Source organism: Crocuta crocuta, unplaced genomic scaffold, assembly GCF_008692635.1.
Source record: "Crocuta crocuta isolate KB4526 unplaced genomic scaffold, BGI_CrCroc_1.0 scaffold348, whole genome shotgun sequence".
Classification (NCBI taxonomy): domain Eukaryota; kingdom Metazoa; phylum Chordata; class Mammalia; order Carnivora; family Hyaenidae; genus Crocuta; species Crocuta crocuta.
In genome coordinates, this window is record NW_027529573.1 from 5,584,839 (window position 1) to 5,609,585 (window position 24,747).

Sequence of the window (24,747 nt, forward strand, 5' to 3'; positions counted from 1 at the left end):
CAGCACCGTGCCCCATAAATTTAGTGTAAACATTATGGTAGCCCCAGCGCCTTCAATCTTCCAGCTACGGTCGCGGGATGGTAATGATAATAAACGCTCCCGAAGGGTGGAGTGCCTCCTCCCAGCGGCCCAGCCCCCCACCACAAACACGGGGAAGCGGGCCCACTCGGGCATCAAGCCAACAGACGGGACTCACAAACGCAGTGGGGCAGCCGCGACGTCCAGATGGGCGTGCCAGTCTCGCGGCTGTAGCAGGTCAGAAGAGAGCTCCCTTCCAGCACGAAGCCCGGGCTGCAGGTGTACTGGATGGTGGTGCCCACCAGGAGAACGGGGTCCGAGATCAAGCGGGTCGAGTGGTCCACCTCCCCGGGGTCGGTGCAGTACATGACTACGGGTGAAATCAGACCAGGAGGGCATTAGGGCTCCGGACGATCGCAGGTTTGCCCAGAGCTACAGAAGGACGCGGAAAGCTTCCTAACTCGGCCCTGTTCGGAAGATCATGCATCTGAGCTCATCAAACATGTCTGGGGAACAGGCCAGGATGAAAAAGCCTTGAATTCAATTCCACGTATAGGAAGTAGCCCAAAGAAATATGTGCATCAGGGGCCAAAGACCGATGCATGAGGTTGCACTATTATTTGTAAAGTTACAAAATGGAGAGAGAGAGAGAGAGAGAGAGAGAGAGAGAGAGAGAGAGAGAAGGAACAAGGCAGACCCTTTAACAGGGGAAGAGTTAAAAACAGAACAGCCATTCTACAAAACCCTGAGCAACCACCGAGGAGAGCAGACTGAGGGAGCCTTCACTGCTTTCTTTGTGGTGTTTGAATCTAACAAAACAAGCATCCATTACTTTTCAATTAAAAAATCAATGTACATAAAAGGAAGACAGTAAACCAATTAAAAAAGAATGAAGTAGGACAACACGTGTGATATAAAAAGCGTCTGGATTTCTGAGTTGCAAAACAGCAGAGGCACAAGGCAGTTTGTACACAGTGATCCCCGTCCTGGCAAAATACTGGCGTGTCTGTGTACACACGATACACACGCGTATACGTGCATATACGTATACGCAACACACACGTGACTGGGACAACGCGGAGTAGACTTTTTAAAAAAAATTATTTAATGTCCTATTTACTTTTTGAGAGAGAGAGAGCGAGAGAGACAGCGTGAGCAGGGGAGGGTCAGAGAGAGAGGGAGACACAGAACGTGAAACAGGCTCCAGGCTCTGAGCTGTCAGCACAGAGCCGGACGTGGGGCTCGAACCCACAAACCGTGAGATCATGCCCTGAGCCGAAGTCGGACGCTTAACCTACTGAGCCACCCAGGCGCCCCCAGAATAGACTTTTAAGAGCGGCATCAATGCTGGAGAGTGAGATCATGAGGAGGGCTCACTGCGTACGCTGGAATGGTACTACTGCTTGCGTTGCATGCATGAGCGCTTGCTGCTGGCATAATGGTAAGATATGGTTACGTACATTGTTTCGTGTCAAAGCGTAGTTTAAGCAGCGACTGAATGAAAGGCAGGAACGACACAGGACTTCTCCGGGGAGACCTCACTGCTCTACGGACGTTCTGCGGCTCTCATTTCACACCAGAGAAGCCACCAGGGCAGGTTGTCGGGCCTCTGTCTTACATGCAGAGTCCTGACAGGCACCAGCATGGGACATAAACACGGACACTGGGAAGGGGCCTGGTGCAGATTCACTTGCTCTAATTTGTGCTTTTTCCTGGCAAAAATTGAGGCAGCTGAGAGTTTCCCAGAGACAGCTAGCTTAGCCTCCTCCAAGCCTTTGAAACTCATCAATGTGGGGCGCCTGGGTGGCTCAGTCGGTTAAGCTTCAGACTTTGGCTCAGGTCATGATCTCATGGCTTGTGAGTTCAAGCCCCGCATCAGGCTCTGTGCTGACAGTTCAGAGCCTGGAGCCTGCTACGGATTCTCTTATTTATTCTCAAAAATAAATAAACAGTAAAAAAATTAAAAAACTCATTAACACAACATATATCATCATTATCATTTAAAACATCTAAAAATCATCATTATTAAAAATTTTAAATTATTATTATTGAAAAACTTAAAACTAATTCTTCAGAAAATTTAAAAATCATGATTGTGCAAGCATTGGAAAAATCATTATTCAAAATATTTTAAAATCATTATTTTTCAGAAGTTTAAAAGTCATTATTATTCAAGAATTTAAAAAATCATTGTTATTAAAAATCATTAAGACATGTATATTTAAAACATTTTATTTATCTATTAAAAAATTTAAATGTTTATTTATTTATTTAGTTTTAAAAAATGTTTATTTTTGAGAGAGAGACACAGAGCGTGAGCAGGGGAGGGGCAGAGAGAGAGGGAGACACAGAATCGGAAGCAGGCTCCAGGCTCTGAGCTGTCAGCACAGAGCCTGATGTGGGGCTCAAACCCATGAATGGAGAGATCATGACCTAAGTCAGACACTTGTAACTGTGCCACCCAGATGCCCCTATTTATTTACTTTGTAGTGTTTATTTATTTTTGAGAGAGAAAGAGAGAGCATAAGCCAGGGAGGGGCAGAGAGAAGGGAGACAGAGGCTCCGAGGCTGGCTCTGTACTGACAGCACAGAGCCTGATATGGGGCTGGAACTCACGAACCATGAGATCATGACCTGAGCCGAAGTCGGACACTCAACCGACTGAGCCCCCCAGATGCCCCTAAAGCATCTAAAAAATGATGATGTAGATCATGTTGATGTGTCTGCATTGTGTCTCAGTGCACGTGGCACTCCTCACTGTCGGCACTACATTTTGTCGTGGAGCAAACAGATGTTTACGCAGCGGATTCTGTGGATTTCTAGCAAGTTCTTTCATGTTTCTCCCAATTATAGCTAATTTTTCTTGCCGTTGGAAGATTTCTGAAGGGGTTGCATGTAGCCCACAGCCCTTCCCCAACACCCCCTTTCTCTGCCTACACTTAATATTTCTTATCGTGCAACGAGTCACTCAAGGCAGGCTGAGCAGATCTACCAAAGCATCCCTAAGGGTCCCCAGCAGATGGCTGTAGACTGGAGGCTTACGTGGGAGGAGGTGGGAAGCAAACGGTCACTGGAAAGAGGCCGACCTCCAACATGCGTTCCCCTCTCTCACCAACTAAGGCTTCAGCGTAGAAACCAGAAGAACCTTCTTTTTCTCTGGCGTTTCGAGACCCAGATGCAACTCTGACCGGCCACGCCTGGCCCTCACTCCTGATGCCATCTTGTAGCCACACAAGACCAGTCTGAATTGGACCTGGGAGTCCCAGCTTAAAACCCCTATCGCAGCAGGTAGCTGGCTTCATCCAGACAGCATCCATCCCAGCCTGCTGGCTGGATTGGTCTTACTTTGCTACGATGGGCGTTTTAATGACCTATCTAGATACATTTCAAGGCGGGTTTGCATTCCCGTTGGCTGCACTCTACACCACTCCTTACTGTCTTGCACTCAGTGTATTTCACTCATTTCCATCATCTGCCGGGCTTCCCGAGGCACCTGGGTCTGACAGCCCTGCCCAGAGCTACAGGATGACATGTGGGAGCAGCGCCAGTGAGCTGGTGGGTAGGAGGGAAGCCAGAGCCAGTAGTAAGTGATTCTGCTGCTCCATGGGAGGGAGTCACCAGCCCCTGACCTAGAGGAAGAAAACCAGAGGGCTCTTACTTTTCTCGCAAAATGGGGGGTCGCTGCTCCAGCTGAGGTCCCACTGGCAGGTGAGGGTGTCGCTCCCCACGATGTCATAGCCGGGGTCACACTGGTAGGTGACTCTGGCTCCTCGCACAAGCTCCGTGTGAGAAGTGGTTTTCCAGCCATTCTGGATCTCGGGCAAGTCTGAGCAGGAGTCGTTCCTTGACACCTCTTTAAAACAAAAACACCATCCTTAGATGAGGGGGTGGGCCTTTCTGCGTGGGGTTCCCTTGACGAACCTCAGAGGAAAGAAGCAAAGAGAAGTCTCCAGGAATAAGTAACACACTTTGAGAAATCCCTTAAATTGCAAGAACCCTGCTACAGTCGGATTTTTACGGCGAGCTTTTCCCCGCGGGCCACTGAGCTTACCAAGCATTCTTTTGGTTTGACAAAGTCGGTGTAGGAGTTAGAGAAGACAGAATCCTAGCTCTGCCACTTACTAGCAATGTGATTGGGGGTGGGTGGCCACCTCTCTCTGTGTCTCAGGTCCTTCCCTTCCACAATGCCCGCCCCCACCCCATTATTCTCATTTCCTGGAAGTCACACTCTCCTGTGCTCCCTGCAACACTGAACAGGGTGGATGTGCGCGGCCAGTGGGCTACTGCAGAAATGATGCTGTGTGGCCCCCCAGCCAAGGTCATAAAAGAAGATGAGAGGTTCTCCTCTTGCTCTTTGGAGAACCAAGGGCCATGCTGTGAGGATGTTCAGGCAGCCCTCTGGAGAGCTCATGGGAGAGAATCTAAGGCCTCCTTCCAACAATGGGCATTGACTGGCTAGCCACGTGCGTGAGCCATATTGGAAATGGAGATTCCAGCCCCAATCGAGCTTTCAAATGAGTGCCACCCTGCCTGAAACCCTGAGGACAAAGTCAGGTGGTTCCCAAGTCAGAACGACCCAGCACGAACTCCTGAATTCCAGACCCAAAGAACTGTGAGATAATAAATGCACATCGCTGATTTTGGAGGGTGGGGATACTTTGTTACACAGCAATGGTAGCTAACACTCACAGCCTCTTCCTAAGACTGCCTGTAAACACATGGGTCTGACAGATTTGTGACACATATTTTTGTAACCTGGCTTAAGATAAACACTCAGCTGTTGAAATCAAAATAATTATGGGTGCATTCTTCCCGTCACGCTGCAAACCATCAGTGAACATTACCCACACTCCCCAAATACGCTACCCACAGCTCAGCACCACAGTCTTCCCCTGGAATAATCCCGCTTTCCTTCTGCAAACCCTCGTTACCGAGCCAGCAACCAAAGCCTACCATTTCTGCTCTTGCTTCCAAGGGCCCACTGCATAGATTTTTGAGAAGCGAGCTAATTATGCTGTGTAATTAATCCACAGCTCTTATGCACTTCTGGGGAAAGCAGAGGACCTTCACCATCCACAGGGAAGTCATTCTGAGAAACAAGCGATGGCTTTTCCTGGGATTGCATCATGATTTTATTCGGGGAACAGAAATCTCACGGGTGTCTGCCAGAAGAAGGGGAGAGGGAAGCGGCTCCTGGAACTGCTTCATGGGGAACAGGAGCCTCTATATTTAGGCCTTTGAAAAATCAGCCAAGCCCAGGATTTAGGACACAGCTGCAAACGTTCAAACTGTGGATGAAAGGGGAGAAACGGGGGCAGAAACTGGATATATGGCTTGCCTTGTGCCAAATGCTCGGAGGCAGAGAAAGGTTTGCTTGTCTGACTTTTCGATCTGAGCCAGCATGGCCACACGCTCCCGTGAGACCTGCCATCTCCCTTGTGGTGTTCATCACGCTCTTGATTATCAAGTCAGAGACGCCATGACTCAGATCTTGGCCCCAGTGTTTATGAGTTCGCTGGCCTTGGCTAAGTCACATAGCCTTCCTGTTCTTCGGTTATCAGACTCAAGCCCCAGAGACCCTGACTCAAGAATCTCCACGCTTACCCAGTACCCGAGATGGAGGTTCCGGCATGATTGATCCTTATGGGCCCTTAACTTTGTGAAGAATGAGAAAGCTGGCTTAGGACGTGGAGGACCTCCTTTGGGTCTGTCTGTCTCTTAGAATCTGCCTGATTCCAGTCATGTTGAAAACATCTCTGAGTTTCACGGTCCTCAATCACAGAGTTGAGATGAAGAATTATGACCCTGGGGGTGCCGCGGTGGCTCAGTTGGTTGAGCAGATCCTGCTTGGGATTCTCTCTCTCCCTCTCTCTGTCCCTCCCCTGCTCACGTTTGCATACACACTTGCTCTCTCTCAAAATAAAAACTTAAAAAAAGAATTATGGGGGCGCCTGGGTGGCTCAGCCGGTTAAGCAGCTGACTTTGGCTCAGGTCATGATCTCCCAGTTCGTGGGTTTGAGCCCCGCGTCGGGCTCTGTGCTGACAGCTAGCTCAGAGCCTGGAGCCTGTTTCAGATTCTGTGTCTGCCTCTCTCTCTGACCCTCCCCTGCTCGCACTGTCTCTCTCTCTTAGTAATAAATAAAATGTTAAAAAAAAGAATTACGACCTTTTCTATCACTTAACGCAATGTGAAAACGAATTAATGTGCAGGATATGACACTAAGATGAGTTTTTAAATTTTTTCAAATTTTAGAGCATGCCCAAGTAGGGGAGAGGGGCAGAGGGAGAGAGAGAGATTGCAGGGCTCGATCTCACAACCAAGAGATCATGACCTGAGCTGAAATCAAGAGTCAGACGCTTACCTGACAGAGCCACCCCAGCACCCCACTAAGATGAATTTTATATGGTTTCATCAATTTATTTGCCTAAGATTTTGTGAGCACCTCCTATATGCTAGGCAGTAGGAAAACGGGGATCTGAAGTCATGGTCCCAGTCTCATGGTCAAGAGCAGCATCACGGTCCAAGTTTTGGGCAAAAGAAATACTCAAATGCACCAAATACAGGCCTCCATGCAATGGTCTTATGCTCATGGCAGACATCACTAATTGATCATCGCAATCTCTTTCTTTGTGTCAGACTGAGACCTCCCAATCCTTCTTACCACAGACTCCCAGGAATCACTGTCATTGACCTACAATATGGAGCTTATTAATTAACCTAGGGTTGGAGGAATAAATAAACAAGTGACTAGTATCTCTCTGAAAAACACTGCTTACCCATATCTGCTTTCTTATTCCCTTGCTTCCATGCACTTTGGCCACAGACACCCGCAAAGCACAAGAAACAGTGAGAACGGTCCTTTGCTTCTGTCTGGTCGAAGCTGAATTATGGGAGATCAGAACCATGTAAGCCCCGTGTGTTTCCATAGAAGGTTCTGCCAGCAGTCTCAGCAGATTAGCCTTGGCCACATTGCAGAGGTGGGTGTTGGCCTTGAGATCAGTCTAGGGGCTTCAGAAATCTCTAGATGACCACAGTAACCCCTGACCCTTTCGTGTGATCTCTCTGTGAAATGAGGATTGCATCTATGTCCGGTTAAATGCAGGATAGCAACTACTTCCACTGTGCCATAGCAGACAGCATTGGGCAATCATGTCAGTCTTCTCCCGCTGACTTCAGGCGCGGCCTCCCTGGATTCTTTCCAACATGACCTTCAACATGGATAGTCACAAGCCACTGACTGGCACCAGAATTAAATACAGCAGCCCGCTTGCTTTCCCTGTGAAACTGAGCGCGTGTTTCTTTAACAGAAATAAGAACAGAGCTGTTCTCTTCTTGTGTCACCTATATTAGCCAGGTTTTGTGTCGCTAAAACCCCACCTCATCTCTCCCACAGAAGTAGCACGTGATCCTGACATTGTTACCCAACCGCCCCCCCCCCCCCCCTGCTTTCACTAGCCAGGGAAACAAAGGCAGGGAGAGCAGCCTACTCCTCCCTGGGTCCTGGTGCCTAGTGCAGCGCCTGCAGACTCTTGGGAACCAAACTCTCTGGAAAATGAAGATAATGCACTTGAAGATGAAATAAAATAACGTATGTAAGAGTGCCTGCCAAGTTCAAGTCGTCACACAGATCTGAAGTTTCAGCTTCAATAAATTGGAGCGCCTCCTCTTCAAGATGGCGCCAAACCGAACGTTGGCCAGACTTCCGCGTTAACCTTGAGCAGCCTTGCACGGGGTCAGATTTCTGCCACCAAGCTGAACGCAGTTTTGGAAGACTGACTCAGGCACCAGAGGGGACCAATGAGCAAAACCATGACCTCATCTTCCAACTGGGAGGCGGAGGGTGGGCAGGAGAAGAGAGGTCTAAGGAGAGAGACTGAAGCCAAGTCACCAGAAACTCTCCCTCCAAAGGCAGCTGCCTCTGAAGGATGTCACCTGGACAGCCGGCAAGAGCTGTCCCGCTCTGCCCAGCTCCCCCACCCCCGGTAAAAAATGGAGAAGCCATGGAAAGTAGCAGCAGTTACAGTCTGAAAATACTTAGCAGCACAATCAAGGGGGAAAAGGGGTCCCGAGAAACATAGAAAAGATCTCTGAGAGGTGTACACAGAGCGGGAAGGGATGACGAATGTCTCCCAGCTAGAAACAGACACAGCAAAAAAGCCAGGGATGTATTGTCACATGCATGCGGCTCTCTGAGACAGCCAGTGGTCAGGGAAGGGGCTTGTATTTTAGAGGCATGAGGTGCTACGCAGCAGACAGTTTATATTAGGATGGATGGGCAAATCTTCAAGCCAGGGGAAAGAAGGGACCGAAAACAGGGAATCTGGATCAAGCCAGAGGGTCTTTGGTGGTGGGCGTGGTAGCCGGGAGACTTGGGAGAAAGGAGGCCTCCTTTTATCCCCCTTTTCCATCTGGGAAATGTGTCCCGAAGGTGCCCGCCTCACTCCTAGGTGACCTAAGCGAGTCCTCCGATTGCTGGCTGAATCCTGCCCATTGAAACCCTCAGGGCACAACCACCCACCATCTAGGACGTCAAAAGAGGTTCGGTCTTAAGCACCCCTGGTGTCTTCCAATTTCTCTGCTGTTGCCAAGAAGATCAGGTGTGGAGAAACACTAAAAGCGGGGAGCCAGAAGATGAGCCTCAGGTGTGTGAGACCCCGGGGCAGCTGTGGTCCGTCTCCTGGGACAGACAGAGGGACATGAGCAGCAGCGGAAGCTCCTGGGTGGCGGGAGGTGGAAATAGGGACAGAAAGTTCTGTTGGGTCATGTTAAATCTGAGATGCTGGTTACACATGCAGAAAGGTAGTTAGTGGGGAGCTGGGTAGATAGTTCACGGGAGAGGTCAGGGCTGGAGGTATGACTTAGGAGCCAATGGCACACAGAGAGGTATTGCTTACAACCACGAGCCTGCATGCAGAGGACAGGACTCGGGATGGAGCTGGAACCCTCCTGCATTGAGAGGTTGAGCACAGGAAGGTGACTTCCAGCAATGAAGAAGGGGGGGCTCACAGGTGGGGAATGAGGAGGGAAGGCTGTGGATGGAAGAAACTAAGAAGAGGGTGTTGGATGGTCGAGCGTGAACTTAGCTTGAACCTCATAGCAGGTGTTTTTTGGATTTTTCTTGCTTTGTTTTGACATGAGGGGGACAGAGAAGGTTTGGAAGCCACATTGAAGAGGAAGGAAGACACCCATTGCCTCTCTACGTCCTACAGAACAGGAGGGGGGAGGGAAAGTGCTGTCTGCCTTGGGTGGGGCTGCCGGGAAAGAAGAGACCTTAGGAAGACCCGAGCTTCGGGTCAGGCACGCTGGTGGAGACGGCGCTTTGAGAAGTCGCAAATATAAGAGAGTTTGCGGATGATACAAAATCCCAGCTGACTATAAAGGAAACACCATGAATCTGAAAGTCATGAGGCATTATCTACTAAGTCCTGGTACCAACCTTCTGGAGCAGCTGTCAGTTTTTCTATTTTACGGATGACAAAAAGGAGGCTCAGAGGGGCTAAGTGACTTGCCCAAGGTCACACAGCCACTGATAGCAGAACTAAAACTCAAAACCTGGTCCTTCTGACCAGAGAGTCCAGATGCTTAAAAACGACCTATATTTACTGTGCCAATCTAGTAAAAGATCCATGTAGCACAACCCCCCACAATGACTTATCTAGAAGAAATCATCTAAATACACACACACACACACACACTGATTGGAAGAGACTCTTACCTATGTAGTTCATGATAAATCCTTGGCCCTTCCCGAAGATGAGGCCGGCGGGATCTGAGTGGAACTGGATGGTCAGGTCCGGCGTGGATGAGTAGAGCTTCTGGGGGCCACTGTTCCCAAGGTACTGCCCCAGGATGTGAGGCATGACCTCATCGCCGTCATAGATGGTCAGGATGTCGCTGTTGCTCAGGTTCAGGCTTGGGGGTGGGACACAGACAAGAGGAGAGGTCTTGTGAAACACAATCATGGGCACACAACAAGCCTTTGACTCATTTTTTCAGGCAACGCACACGTCCCCGAGGCATCCTCTGTAGCAGGTGCCGGGCTAGGAGCCTGGGAGGAGGTAGGCACAGATCACAGACGTGACTGGGACATGCTGATCCTTCCCACGAACACCCAAGTGCCTGGGTCTCTCCTGCAAGAGCTCATTGCCAAGTTGAAAGCTGCATTGTCGGTAAAACTGCCTCCAGTGCTGGTAAAGCTAAGTGCTGGGCACTGGGCTACATGCTGGGGGTGTGACACAGGTCTTTCATTCTTTGATGCAGAGCAAGCTGACTGCTTGCTAATTAGAACCTGCATTTTCATGTCAGGTGAAATGATCCTTTGATTCGTCATGTAGCAAAGTCCTCAAAGTCACAGCCAGGTATCTATTATACGTAGGGGTGGGGCAGAGGGTGGATGGAGGTACCTTAGTCATGAAATATACTCAAACCTGCTATCAAAATTCATAACATGAAAGGATGACACATTTTCAGAGACTTGAATGCAAGAAAGCACCTTGACACTAAATATCAGGACTGCGATGGACAGTTAATAATCCAGAAAGCACTTCATGTGCCAGAGGAACATGTGTTATGTTAGGTGTCCCAGATGAAATGGGTCTCTGATGGAAAGGATGCCAGGTAATTTGGTGTTGGCTGCAGACAGCTATTAACCTATGCCTCCTTCCTTCCATTCTCCTCCTTCCCTTCTCTCTCACATCTTTCTCTTTTTCTTGCGTCCCTCTCCCTAATGTCTTTGAACACCTATTAGATGCCGAGCTGCACCCAGGGGACACAAAAATCACACAGCAGTGGTATATTTATAGTAGGAAACCAGGCACTGTGGTAGCAGTTACAATCAAGGTAATTGCAAAGAGAGGAGACTGGGGGCATCATGGAGGCCTCCCTGGAAGAGGTGATGCTTGCTGCGGATCCTCAAGAAAGACTGGAGGGCTATCGGGTAGATACGCTGGGGGTGGTGAGAAGGCAATGCACCAGGCAGAAGGAGCTAGGGAATGAGACTGTGGCTCCTGAAGGGATATGCCCAGTGAGTGGGCACTGCTCCCGAATGTGGGGATAGACACGGAAGGCTGGAGGGCTGGAGGAGCCAGACCCTGAAGGGCTTAAGGAGCTAAGTTTATGTGTGTGGATGCCATCTTTCTAGGGACGAAAGCAGCCAGACACTGCCTAAGGAGACGCATTCCAGGAAGTGGCCTTGAGCAAAGTTCTTGGAACTGAGGTACAGAGTGACAACAGCCCTCTCTCCTGACGGCTTCATCCAGGGCCTCCGGGCAGGGGCGGTCAAGGAGGCCGGAGGAGAGTGGAAACCACCCATGGTAGTGCTTCCAGGAGACTGAACAAAACCAACAGACACACAGGGAACGCTGTGGAAGTGTTGCTTGCAGAGGGGAGGGGGTACATTTTATTCCCTCTCACGTGCCTCAGGTAAACTTGTCCAAGGGCTGGCTTAGGGACATTCTAACTGCTCCCATACCCTCCATCAGCTTCCTTTGCCCAACTTTCCTAATAAAAGCTGTCCACTCGCTTTGCATCGTGGCTTCAGGACAGAGCCCCTCGACTCATCCCCTCTGCCAGTTTCCAGTGAAGGCTGTACAGCCTCCAGCCCCTATTGTACTGAGATTCTGGAGTTGTTACTTCCTCTTGCACACACCATAGGTGCTCAATATATGCTTTGGTACGGAAGAGCCCGTATCATTGCATACGGAAAGGCTATCATCCAGTAGAAATAATAAGCTCGATGTCGGCTCTTGACCTGAGGTAGGGAAGAGCCTCTTGACTCTAAGAACCATGAAAACATCAATCGTTCATGAAAGGGCTGGATTAGGCTGGTGTGAAACACGGTTGATCACCCATATTTGTTCCATAAGCTGACTTCACAGCTGGTCTGCTGGTGACAGTGGGTTCCAGAGAGGCTGCAACTTGGCTTTACTCTATCATTCATTTCAATGATCTAAATGCAGCAGAAGCATCTTCAGGGGTGCAAATCGCTTTCATTTCAAAACCCTAGCATCGCTCTTTGTCCTTTGTAAGGCAGCAAACAGCAGTGCGCTGGGAAGAGCATGCTGCCTTGGAGATCAGAAAGCTTTGGTGTGATTCCTGGCTCTGATACTTGCACGGAGGCCTGTGGTTTTTCTGAAGTTCCTTGTCTGTGAATCGGGTTTAGTATTTCCAGTCCATGTCATGGGCTTCCGGAGTGAGATAAGGCATGCTGAAAATCTGGGTTTAAATTCTGGATCCACTGACAAAACCTGAGCAAGTCTGGTCAAGTCATCTGAATGTTCTGTCATGTTGCTATGTCATTATGAACATCATCCTCATCATCACCACCATCATCATCATCATTATCACCATTGTGGTCACCATGATCATGCTTTCTTTAGATTGCTGTTTCTACCAGATGACATCAGATGACTTCCGTCAGTGGTTCTCAACTAGGGGTAGTTTTGTCCCCCAGGAGACAGTTAGTAACGTCTAGAGATTTGTTGTCCCAACTAGGGGGTGCCCCTGGGGAGTCAAAGACAGGGGTACCATTAAACATCCTACACTGCACAAAACAGCCTTCTACAGCAAGGAATCATTTGGTTAAAAATGTCAATAGAGCTAAGGTTGGGGAACACTGACTCATGTGAACGCATTCTGTAAACAGTGTGCAACAGACTATTAACTGCAACTTTTATTGTCCTGAGATTCCGGCAGAGGTCCCCTGAGCTACGAATAAGCAAATAGGTTCCGAGCACTCCTACTTTTGAAAGGGCTAGTCAGTACAACTGCGTCCTCCAGAAGCAGAGCTGAGCAAAGACGAATGTCTCTTGGGGTCAGGCTGGTCTGGGAAGCCACCCCAGGCAGCGCTGCTGAGGCGGTGAGGCGGGCGGCAGCAGATGCATAGTCATCGACGGGAGAGTTCCACTGTGGGCGCTGGGCTCAGTCCTGCGGGAACTGTAAACGATGGCGTAGAACATACCTTGGGGGAGAGGGAACTGGGAATTCACCCTCCAACCCTGATCCGTCATTGGCTGAGGGCTGCTCTTAAGTGTACCGGACCCCCAGCACCTCTGGCCTGCCCACAAGAGACTTGCGGTAGAGAGCCATGGCAGGCACACAGCGCCAAGTGCTGAAGGACTCAGACAGGGCACCAATGGCGCTGCCATTGATGCATCCCTTCCAATCTGAGCCCCTCCCCCATCTCTAGCTTATAGAAGGTGAGCATTTACTGGGCCACTGAAGAGTCACTTGGGAGGGGGGTTAAGGGGAGAGGAGGCTCTTTAAGCCTGGCAGGGAGGGCTTCAAGGACACTCTTGGTGACTTGGCAGAGGCCTTTGGGGTTTGGGGACAGTGACTGCATTTGATGCTCACTAAGGACTCTCAGTCAGACTGGAGCTGCCTGGTCGCTTTGGGGGCAGAGCCAAGAGGGGTAAGGGGGCTTTGGGAGTGAGCTCCCCATCACTGATGAGAGTAGGGAGAGGAATCCTATTTCCCAGGTCCAGATGTAGACCCTGAAGACTGGAGCCACTGTGGGTCTCCTTAAAAGTGTCCCCCATCCCGAAAGGGTGATGGGGCCCAGCAGAAAGGAAAGCCAAGAGCAAGCCAGACTCAAGAGTCGGTGCCTCATCCTGTTCCCCATGACAGAGAAAAACCCCAGCGTTCCGTATCTTCTGTGATGTGACTGCGCTGCCCGATCAGGCTCTTTCGGGAGAAGGAAGCAGTCCCCCAGGCTTCCCCGCTGCAGAATTCCCAGCCTGGAAGTTTGAAATGAATGATGTTCAGGCCTCTGTGATTAGTGGACTGAGCCACACTTGTTATGGCCAGAAGACCTATCAAAACTAAGCTTTCGCCCCAAGAAGTGCAGAAGCAACTGAGACGAAAATGCGGAATTAACAGCCGAGACCGGCCAGGGGACACAGCAGGGGCCTTCCACTGAGGACCCACGTGAGACGCTGGCCGGACAGCAATCAGTCAGGATGTCCGTCTGAGAGGTGCTGGCAGGCAGGGGGCTCGAGGGGGCTGGGAGTGAGTGGAGGCAGGTCCTCCAGGGCGGATGTCCCTGGGGCAGCCCCTGTCTGCTCCAGCCCCTCTCCGCTGCCAAAGGGCCAGGCTTCTCCGCTCCTGTGTCTCCTTCTGCCCCTTTCTCCTCGGCCACTGTCCTTAGTTTTTCTCCATCCCCTTTCAGATGTGGGGCAGCACCTCCTTGCCCGGCCCCAGCCTCTCTCCTCGGCAGCCAGACGAATCCTTCTGAAACATAAATCTGGGCCCTTCGCTGAGCAGATGAATGGGGAAGCAAAATGCCGTGTATCCGTACAACAGAGCATCGTTCAGCCACCCGTAGGAATAAAGCCTGGGTGCATGCGACATCATGGATGAACCTTAAAGACTTTCTGCTGAGTCAAAGAATCCAGTCTTGAGAGGCCGCACAGCATGTGACGCCTTTGATAAGAAATCTCCAGAATAGGTGAAGCCGTAGAGACAGGGAGCAGCTCCGGGGTTGCCAGAGGCTGGGAGGAAGGGCCGGGGAGGCACGGAGACTGCTGGGTGAACAGGTACAGGGGCTGTTTGGGGGGACGATGGAAAGTGCTTTAAAATTAGACTCAGGGGTTGGCTGCACAACCGTGGGAACGTACCCAATGCCACCGAACTGTAGAAGCTGCCTACACCCTCCATTCTTCTTCCATATGCTGATCGCCACAGGCGAGCCTGCACCACCACACCCCTACGTTGCCTGGTAAGCCACTCCAGAGCCAGCCAGTGGCCTTGACCTGCTGGGCTCTCCTCTCTACCCGGAATCTGCTGCAGGCGCATCCTGCAGCCCCTTCAGGGTCGGAGCAGCATCTGCGGGCACACTCTTCAGTGCTCCCCCTTCTGACAGCCCCTTTCACCTTCCCAGTTCCACTCTCTACCCAGCAAACAGAATCACCGTTTCATTGCCAGGGGCCAGATATCTGCGTAAAGATCTCCCGAGACCCTCATTTAGCTTTTGAATAACAACAACGCTGCCTGCTGGTTATGAAGCACTCAAACCACAACCCCACACAGTAACACTTAGGATCGTCCCCATTTTACAGAGGAGGAAACCGAGGCTCACGGAAGAGTCAGACCTGGGACTCTAACCTCAATCTGCTGGATGTCAAAGCCTGAGATGTGAATCACCTTTTATACAATGTCCTGTGAAAGCCACATATACATGTCTCCAAAAAAGTGTGACTAGCTCCAGTCTGGCATCAGAAAACTTGTGAGTAAAGCATTACAAACAAAATCTGCAAGATCTGGAAGCCCCATCACACTGCCCCCGGCACCCTGCGGTGCTGTGTTCTTATGACGTCATTGCTAACTGTCATTCTATTAGACACGTTAGTGCAACCTTTTTTTCCCCTACCAAGGTAATATTTCTTCTCTCTACAGACTCCTTGTTTTAAAAGACTGTCTCACGGGGCACCTGGGTGGCTCAGTCGGTTGAGCATCTGACTTCAGCTCAGGTCATGATCTCACAGTTCGTGAGTTCGAGCCTCGCGTCGGGCTCTGTGCTGACCGTGTGGAGCCTGCTTGGGATTCTCCCTCCCTCTCTGCCCCTTCCCTGCTCACTCTCCATCTCTCTCTCTCAAAATAAATAAATAAACATTAAAAAAATAAAAGACTGTCTCCTAAACAATTTGCATTTCTTAATGATGATGAAATCTGCTTCATTTTGTTGGCATGACTGGTGGTGTAGAATTGAGTATGTAATAAAAGCAGCATTAAACTGGTTACTTAGTCTGCATGGCTTTATTCTGGTAGATAGGAGATGGCTGTGAGGGTTTTTTGGGGCATATTTAAAAAGACACTGGGAACCTGGCTGGCTCAGTCAGTGGAGCATGTGACTCTTGATCTTGGGTTTGTGAGTTCAAGCCCCAAGTTGGGTGCAGAGATTACTTAAAAATAAAATCTTGGGGCATCTGGGTGGCTCAGTCGGTTCAGTGTCTCACTTCAGCTCAGGTCATGATCTCACGGTTTGTGGGTTCGTGCTCAGCGTCAGGCTCTGTGCTGACAGCTAGCTCAGAGCCTGGAGCCTGCTTCGGATTCTGTGTCTCCCTCTCTCTCTGCCCCTCCCCCGCTCATACTCTGTCTCTCTCTCTCTCTCTCTCAAAAAAAAAAAAAAAAGAACAAATGTTAAAAATATAAAAAAGATAAAATCTTTATCTGGCAAAGAAAGAGTCTGGGAAGGATGCATAAGAAACTAGTTACTGTGATTGCATCTGGGGAGAGGATCCGAAGAGGGGTTATTTGCTGTTTTCACAGTAGGCTCTTTTGGACTTTTGGATTTTGAATCATGTGAATGTATTACCTCTTCAGAAAGGATAAAAACCTCAAGGGATCCCTATTATTGCTTTCATTAGGGTCTAGAGAGCCAAAGAGGTTAGGATAGGAATACAAATTTGATTCTGACACAGATTAGCCAACCTTTCTGTGGTGCAGTAATTCTTCTGTTGGCCAGCAGAGGGCGGTGTGCGCCTAAACATGGTAGAGGCTCCCATTCCCGGCAGCAGGTGCCCATCCTTACCTGGGCCCATCATGCGCCCGGATGTAGGGGGAAGGTGGGCGGTGAGCTTTATAACTGTTGAGCAGCTGCCGTTAATATTCTACAGAGGTCGTAGAAAGAAATGATGAGCAAGCCACCTTGCTTTTCTTTATTCCTTTTTAAACAAACAGCTGACCCTCGCTTAGAAATCGTGCCTTTAAAAGGCTTTTCCCAGTGGCATTCACAAGATGATTTTAGCTAGCAAACGTATTTGAAAATGTCTAATGGTTATGTATTTATTTAAATGTGAATTAGAAAAAATATATAAATATACGGTCTGCACATTATTTTGCTTAGAGTAAGCCAAGTGAAAAAGGAAGCCAATTTATATGCAATTTAAGGGGTGGGTGATAAGAAGTCGCCGGTGAATGGCTGTGGAAGAAGCTACATTAAATGCACCACAATAAGGTCCAGTTTCTCAGCCTTCCTGGATTTCCGGGGGGTCCATGGTTGGGCCCACAGCTCACTTCTGCTCTCTCAAACATCTTTGTACACCAGACACTTTCTTTGGAGCCCCAAGACCTGTCTTAGCCCATGCTGGTCCCTTTATCTGGAATGCCCCCTCTCACCTCTCTGCTTGACAACATTTGACGAATTCCTCAATGTCCCTCTGTGCTCCCCACCCCCTCCTGCATTTACAGCTATATGATAACTAGCCAAGCTTTTCATAAGGCTTCCTGCATGCCTGGGAGTCATTTTTTTTTTTTTAGATGTTTTTATTCATTTATGAGAAAGAGACAGCATGAGCAGGGGAGGGTCAGAGAGAGAGACACAGAATCTGAAACAGGCTCCAGGCTCTGAGCTGGCTGTCAGCACAGAGCCCGACGCGGGGCTCGAACCCACGAACGGTGAGATCATGACCTGAGCCGAAGTTGGACACTTAACCGACTGAGCCACCCAGGCACCCCTGCCTGGGACTCTTCCAACCACTTCACACACCATTTCATTTTATCCTTGGATGAACTCTGCAAGAACTACCATCCTCGCCCATTTCGAAGAGAGGCAAACTGAGGCACCTGGTGGGGAAGAAGTGCAAGGAGCCTCAAACAACTGATCATATAGGACAGCCAGAATCCAAATCTGTGCAGTTGAAGGCAGAACCTCTCTCAGCTCCCCCGCACCCCCAAGACTGCTTAAGTTCCCTGGAGCCACACCCACTTCTCCCCCGTATCCCTGGGGCCCTGCACAGGGCTTGGCCCAGGTGAGATAAACGTCATCGACATGGATGAATTATGGTGAATTTCTCTCCATTTTCCAGATGGGCAAACTGAGGCTTAGAGGATAGGAATGACTTTACGAAGACACTATGTTGCAACTGAGGCAGGACCTCCCTGGGACAGTAGAGATGGTGATGAGATAAATCACAGGATTTAAATAAGGGAGGAAAATAAAGAGAGAACCAAAGCCCATAAATGCAGTTTTGGGTGCATTAACATTTTTCTTAAAAGAGCTGTTCAGAGTTCCTTTGTGTCTTTTCTCATTGGATCCCCTCACCCACATAGTGATGTCATGAGTCCCATTTTACAGAGGAGGAAACTGAGTCCAGGAAGGCCCAGGCCCTGAGGCCTCTGTGTTCCTTCATGATGCCGCACAGCCAGCACCAGACACCTCGTAGCACCGTGGAATTGCTGAGGGTCCCTTTGGCCCAGTGCTCATTTGGTTTCAATTAAATTTGATAAAATGGCAGACGGGACAAGAAACCATGTCAGCCCCAGGGAGGACACCGAAAACCAATCTTTCTGGCCCTTAAAAGGATGCCGGAATGCATAAAAATGGATGGTTCTCCTATTTCCTTGTTTGTGCTTCCTTTCTTTCCCTTATTCCCTCTTTACCTGAGATATTCACCGGGTGCTCGTCAATGTCAGGCTTAGGCCCCAGCCCTCCGCTGGTGGGTCTCAGTCCCGCTGCCCGTGAAAGGCTCTGCGGAGATTTAAACGCTGTCGATGATGCATAGGCTGCACCCCGGACAAATCAGACCCTCAACATGTCCGGGGGTGGGCCCCGGGGTCAGCGTCCCTTAAAACTCACCAAGAGGCTGTACCAGGACCCAAAGGTGCTACTGTGCTGTGGTTACGGGGGAATGACACTCAGTCTCTGTTCTCCACTGCCTTCCCTCCTTTCTCTCTCTTCTCCCCTTCTCCCCCTCTCCACCAGTCCCCGTCTCATACCCAAAAAGAAAGAGAAGAGAGTGCTGCACTCCACATGCCTTTCCTCGGGGGCCACCCATGGGCTGAGCTGCTTCTGACTCCCACACCCCTGGACTGAGCCGTCTCAGAACACGGCGGGCAGAGCTTTGCCAAGGTCAATGACAAGACATTTTGCACCCAGCGTTGTGGACCGGGGGGGAACCCCAGCAGTTCCTGGTGGGTTTGCCTACGAAAAAGTCAGTCCTCAACCAGCCTGTGATTTTGCTCCGTCTTGAGAGCACTGGTAAGAGAACGGGTGCTTGGGGCGCCTGGGTGGCTTAGTTGGTTAAGCGTCCGACTTTCGCTTAGGTCATGATCTCGCGGTTCGTGGGTTCGAGCCCCGCGTCGGGCTCTGTGCTGACTGCCAGCTCAGAGCCTGGAGCCTGTTTCAGTCTGTGACTCCCTCTCTCTCTGACCCTCCCCTGCTCACGCTGTCTCTCTCTCTCTCCTAGAAATAAATAAATCATTAAAAAAAAAAATAAAAGAGAACGGGTGCTGGTTCAAACCCTACAGGTGCTGATTTATCAGCTGGGTGACCCTGAGAAAGTGGCTTAATGTCTCTGAGCCTCAGTGTCCTCACCTGTAAAATAGGGATAATATTGTGGATAGCTGCGACCCACATGTGACCACGCACAGATCTGTGGTCTTTCCACAACTTCCCTGTGTGGAGATGGCCACAGCTCCTCCTCTTCCTGGATACGAGTTTCTCCAGGTTATAAAATTCGGGGCTCTCAGGCCTCCTTCATTAGGACCCGTAAGTCAGGGTGCAAGAGCTGACCTTGAGAGAGTATAATTAAGTCAGAGCATAATGAAGGGTAGATTGGGATTTGTGGTGTGTGTGTGTGTGTGTGTGTCCATGTGGTGTGTATGGTGTGTGTGTGCATGGTGTGTGTGTGCGTGTGCGTGGTGTGTATGGTGTGTGTGTGCACATGGTGTGTGTGTGTCCATGTGGTGTGCATGGTGTGTGTGTGTGCATGGTGTGTGTATGTGCATGTGCATGGTGTGTGTGGTGTGTGTGTGCACATGGTGTGTGTGTGTGTCCATGTGGTGTGTGTGGTGTGGTGTGTGTGTATGTGTGTGTGTGTGTGTGTGGTGTGCCCATGGGGCGTGTATGGTGTTTGTGGTGTGTGGTGTGTGTGCCCATGGTATATGTGTGGTGTGTGTGGTGCGGTGTGTATAGGGCAAGTGTGTGGTATATGTGCTATGATGTGTGTGTGTGTGCATGCAAGAGAGACGTGTGTAGTGTATGTGTGTAGGGTGGTGTATGCACACACATGCACACACATGCACACGCACATGCAGGAGGGGCCGCGAGCTCTGTGTGGCTGGAGGAAGATGTTTCAGAGCTGTCCCCAGCAGGAGCTGACAGCGGCTGGCTGTGTCCCTGTCACTCCGAGTCCCCATCCTGACACACACATTGAAGGTGTCACTTGTTAAAGCCTTGGCGTGGCTCACCCGAGTTGCCGAAACACTGCCTGGAAGCCCAGGGCCGGGCGGGTGCGCGGGCTCTGCACAGGAAGCGTCCTTCGGGAGAAAATGACCCGTTCAGAACCTCGAGGGCTCCCTCCTCTCCAGGGGCTTCCCCAGGTCATGGCCGTCAGAGGACCACAGACGGGCTCCGGCCCTGCGCACTGTCTGGACCGCGGCACTAACCGTGCCCCTGGCCTGCCCAGAACTCTCCAGGGAGGCTGGCTGCCATCAGGATAATGTCGGTTCCACTCCAAGAGCAGGGCTGGGAGGTGGTGCGGGCCACGAGCCAGTGTCAGGCAGCCAGGTCCGAACCTCGGCACCCCGCGTCTGGCTGGTGAGCCACCAAGCCCCTCTGAGCGTCTGTCTTCCTCTGTGACACAGGGGTGTAATTGTGTGGGCTCCTGGGTTGCTCTGAGAATTCAGTAAATTGACCGAGGTCCTGGTTACGCAGAGTCTGGCCCGCGGTAAGGGCTTGATCTGGGGGAGTCTAATGCGATACCAGCCACACGGAGGGCCCTCAAGAAACACGCCTGCATAGTAAGTGTGTGAGGCCACCACATGTCAGGGATTCATGAAACAAGCAGCTGCGTCTCCCCAGATTGTCAAATCTAATTGCATCCGAACGCCTTGAGCTCAAAGGTGTGCGCTAGCAAGGTGATGTCAAGACAGGGAGCGGGCCCCTTCTCACAGCCACTCTTGCTTCATCACGAGGCTGGGAAGAGCGTGAGGGGCTGAGGAACAAGAAAGGGACATGTGTTGGGGGAAGATTTACCCTGGAGCTCGTGACGTCCTGAGACCACGGACCACGACAGCCCCTTGCATGTTGCGGGAGGGGGAGTCAGGGTGGATGCCTGGGTAGTGCTTCTGGATGACCCCCCTTGGTTCCTCACTGTCACACCAAATGCCAAGCTCAGGGGCAACCAACCCTGCTGAGTGCGTGCATGCATGTCTGGTGTTGCAGAATGGAGCTCAATGCGTGCACATGCCAGGGAAGGAATTAATTATCATTGTCATCATCATCACAGTCGCCAATTAAATTACTGAGTGTCTGGAACATACCCGGTCCTTGCCAAACGTTTCTATGAAGCGAGCACCATTATTAGCCTCATTTTAAAGATAGGAAATTGAGATCCAGGAAAGTGAAGTGACTTATCCAAGGTCACGCTGCCGATCAGTGGAAGAGCTGGGACTTGAACCCAAGACTTGTTGGCCAAAACCAGGCTTTTTTTTTCTTCTCTCTCCTGCACGTTGGGGGCATTGTATGGAGAAGGCAACACTTCCCGAGCCTTCTAAATTCCAGAGTTCAAGTGCTAAGTACAAATCTCTTCTCCTTCACTTCCTAGCTGTGGGGTTGTAGGCAAGTTCTTCACCTTTCTGAGCCCTGGATTCCTTTGGCAAACTGGGGATGGTGAGGGCCATCTAAAAGAGCCATCGTACATGGTGCTGGCATTAGGAGTTTGGGATGGAAACCAGGAGACCCGGGCTCTACCCCTCACTCTCCTCCCACCGAGGTAGCTTGAGTGCAAACGTGATTTCAAAGCTCTGCCCCTCTCTGCGTCCACGATCTTTGCAGCGAGGCTTCAAAGCACCTGCCATTGGGAGGAGTCTATTTCTCTGGCATCTAGGAACCCTGGCGAGTCACCATGCGAAGAAGCCCGAGCTAGCTGTTGGAGGATGAGAGACAGGCGGAGCTGATGACACATCCGGGGCCAGGACAGCCCAGACTGTCTGATGGCCACCTGACCCCTCACACATACAAAAAGACCAATCACAATCTGCAGAACCACCTACCCAACACCTAGCTGCCCAGAGGTGCGCGAGTGAGCCAGTGGAGGCCAGAAGAACTGCCTTGCTGACCTGTGGATGGTAGGAAATGATACAAGATTGCCGTTTTATGCTGCTGAGTTTGGGCTCATTTGTTATGCAGCAAGAGCTGACTGATAGAGTAATCTTGAGACAGTCTTTTCCCATCTCTGGGCCCCAGTTCTTTTCATCTGCAACAGGATGGGGTTCAGGCTCCCCGAAGTTAGCTGTAATTTCTTAGATTCCTTACAACTTTTGGCTCTGGGGAAATCCCATCTCCCTCCACTAATGGCTTGGAAGGTTTTTATTTCTACCATGGCTATTTCTTCCATGATTTCCACTGGAGATCTGTGCTCCTGGGGTCAACGCTGCCCTTGACTGTTGCCTCTTCTTTCTTGCCTGGACCTCAAACTGAATTCTTGCAGCCCAAAGCAGCTATATCCCTGTGTAAAGAACTGTAGTGCCTCTGGACAAGGTACTTAATTTTTAGGGCTTGGAATTAACTTAGCACAGAACAGGTTGGCAGTTGCTGAAGAGAAATATTCCACGGCTATCAATCATATGGGTACTGGGCTTTGTTATTAGGTTCTTTTATTTCCTGGTTAGAGAACCATGTTGAGGCCCGCAAACAGGGAGGGATTTGGGGTTGGGCAACAGCTAGCTCGGGCTTCTTCCCGTGGTGACTCGCCAGGGTTCCAAGATGCCGTAGCAGAGTCAGAGAAGGCAGGCCGGAGCCCAGCTGAAAATTTTTTCTTCCAGAGCTGTATGTACATTTGCAAAAGATGCCGGGGAATGGGGGAGGGGGGAGGGGAGACACCTCTCTGAGTCTTAGTTTCTGCTTCTGTAAGATGGGGTTAGGGAATTCTTCCTTGTGGAGTACCTCACTACTGTTTATTGTGTGGTTAAACACTGGCTTTGGCCCAGGAGACCTGAGTGTGAGGCCTGACTTGGTCCCTCCCCAGCCATGTCCTCAAGCAACTTCGTCTCTCTCTCTCTCTCTCTCAGCCTGTCTCCTGTCTCCTTATCTGTAAAAGGGGAGAGCCACTGTGACGTCACATAGGTTTCCTGGTAAGGCTTAGATGGTTTAGTTTGGGAAAAGCACTCAGCGACTGGCAAATAGCAAGCGCTCAACGAATGTAAGACATCTTGATGGCGTTGCCATCAAGGAAATGATGCATGCCAAGTATTTAGCATAAAATCTGGCACATAGTAAGGGGTGCAAATAGGGTCGACTGTGGTTATTTGCTTCTTTTATGTCAGAAGCTTTCCTAAGAACTACACGTTATTTAATTAACTCACACACTTATCACCTCTCTCTTTTATTCAACAGATATTTATTGAGCACTTGCTGTATGCAAAGCACTGCGGATAAAGTGAACAAAGTATCCCATTGTAAGGCCTGCCAGGGGCCACAGAGCTGTGGGGGTAACAGAGCCAGGATTTAAATGTAGCTCTTTTTATTTTTTTTTGACAGAGAGAGAGAGAGAGAATGCAAACAGGGGAGAGGGGCAGAGGGAGAATGAGAGAATCTTAAGCGGGCTCTACGTTTAGCACGGAGCCTAACTCAGGGCTCGATCCCACGACCCTGGGATCATGACCTGAGCCAAAATCAAGAGTCGGGTGTTCAAACAACTGAGCCACCCAGGCACCCCTAAATGTAGCTCTTTTTGACTCTAGAAGCTTTTGTGTCTCGCCATCACGTGACCTCTGTGCTCAGCATCTATAGTCTCATTTAGGTTGTTTTTCTGGTCCTAGCTCTGACTTGCTGTGCGATACTAGGCAACTTACTTCACCTCTCTGGACCCCTCCCAGCTCTTCCATTCTATGATGGCTTCACCAATAATTCCTTAGTTTTTTAATCCTCCTTTCTATGCTTTATGGAGAGGGAGAGGGAGAGAGGGAGAGAGAGAGATAGAGGGAGATTGGTTGATTTCAGAAATCCTTAATGTTTTAAAAGGCTCATGCTCAGCTGTGTCTTAGGTAAGCTGACGGAGCTGAGAGGTACATGACGGGTTAGGGAACAGGCATCTGGGGTATGAACAAGGCTTAGCCTGGGGGCTCCTGACTCATTTTAAGATGACACACCCTCCTTCCTGTCTCTAACACCAATAACGCAAGACAGATGGTTCTAATTAACGCTGCAATTCAGGGCATCCATTTGGTGTCTAACGGTCCCCGCTTTCACTGCTTGAGTCTCCCTGCTCACAGGGACCTCTCCTGGAGCGCCCTTCCCCCACTCCAGCTTGGCCAGTTGACACCTTTTAGGATTCTGCTTGCACGTCACCCTTTCTGTGACAAGCTGCACAGCCTCCGAGAGACGGTGCGGCATCCGGCTAACCTTGCTGCCCTCACCCCTCCGGCCACAGCCCTTAGTCTGCACGTCGCCAGGTTGTCTACCTATGGCACCACTTCTCTTCTTGAACATCTGAGATTCCGGAGGCTACGGGTGGTCCCCTCAAAGCTTGTTCAAGCCCATAAGTGTGGAGGCTGTGGTGTGTGTGTGAACGTTGGCTCAGTCCTTTGTTAGCTGTGTGACCCGAGAATGCCACTTAACAAGCTCTCTGTCATTTGCAAGTCCGAGACATGGTGACAATAATATCTTATAAAGATTCCTGGTAATCACAGTCTCTGTTGATGAAGTGCCAGCTTCGTGCCAGACCCCATGCGACACGCTTTGCATACATTATCTCTAATGTAGGTAATTTCCCCTCCGTAATTATCTCCCC

The 24,747-nt window shown here is 50.3% G+C and overlaps 1 protein-coding gene across 1 annotated transcript in view; it reads right to left on the reverse strand.

The window, feature by feature from the left end:
• The window catches only part of SEZ6L (seizure related 6 homolog like), a 93,563-nt gene that overhangs the window by 21,908 nt on the left and 46,908 nt on the right, over window positions 1-24,747 (reverse strand). The window contains 3 exon segments of the mRNA XM_077761495.1: window positions 197-388; window positions 3,677-3,871; window positions 9,735-9,931. Coding sequence (XP_077617621.1) covers window positions 197-388; window positions 3,677-3,871; window positions 9,735-9,931 — 584 coding nt within the window.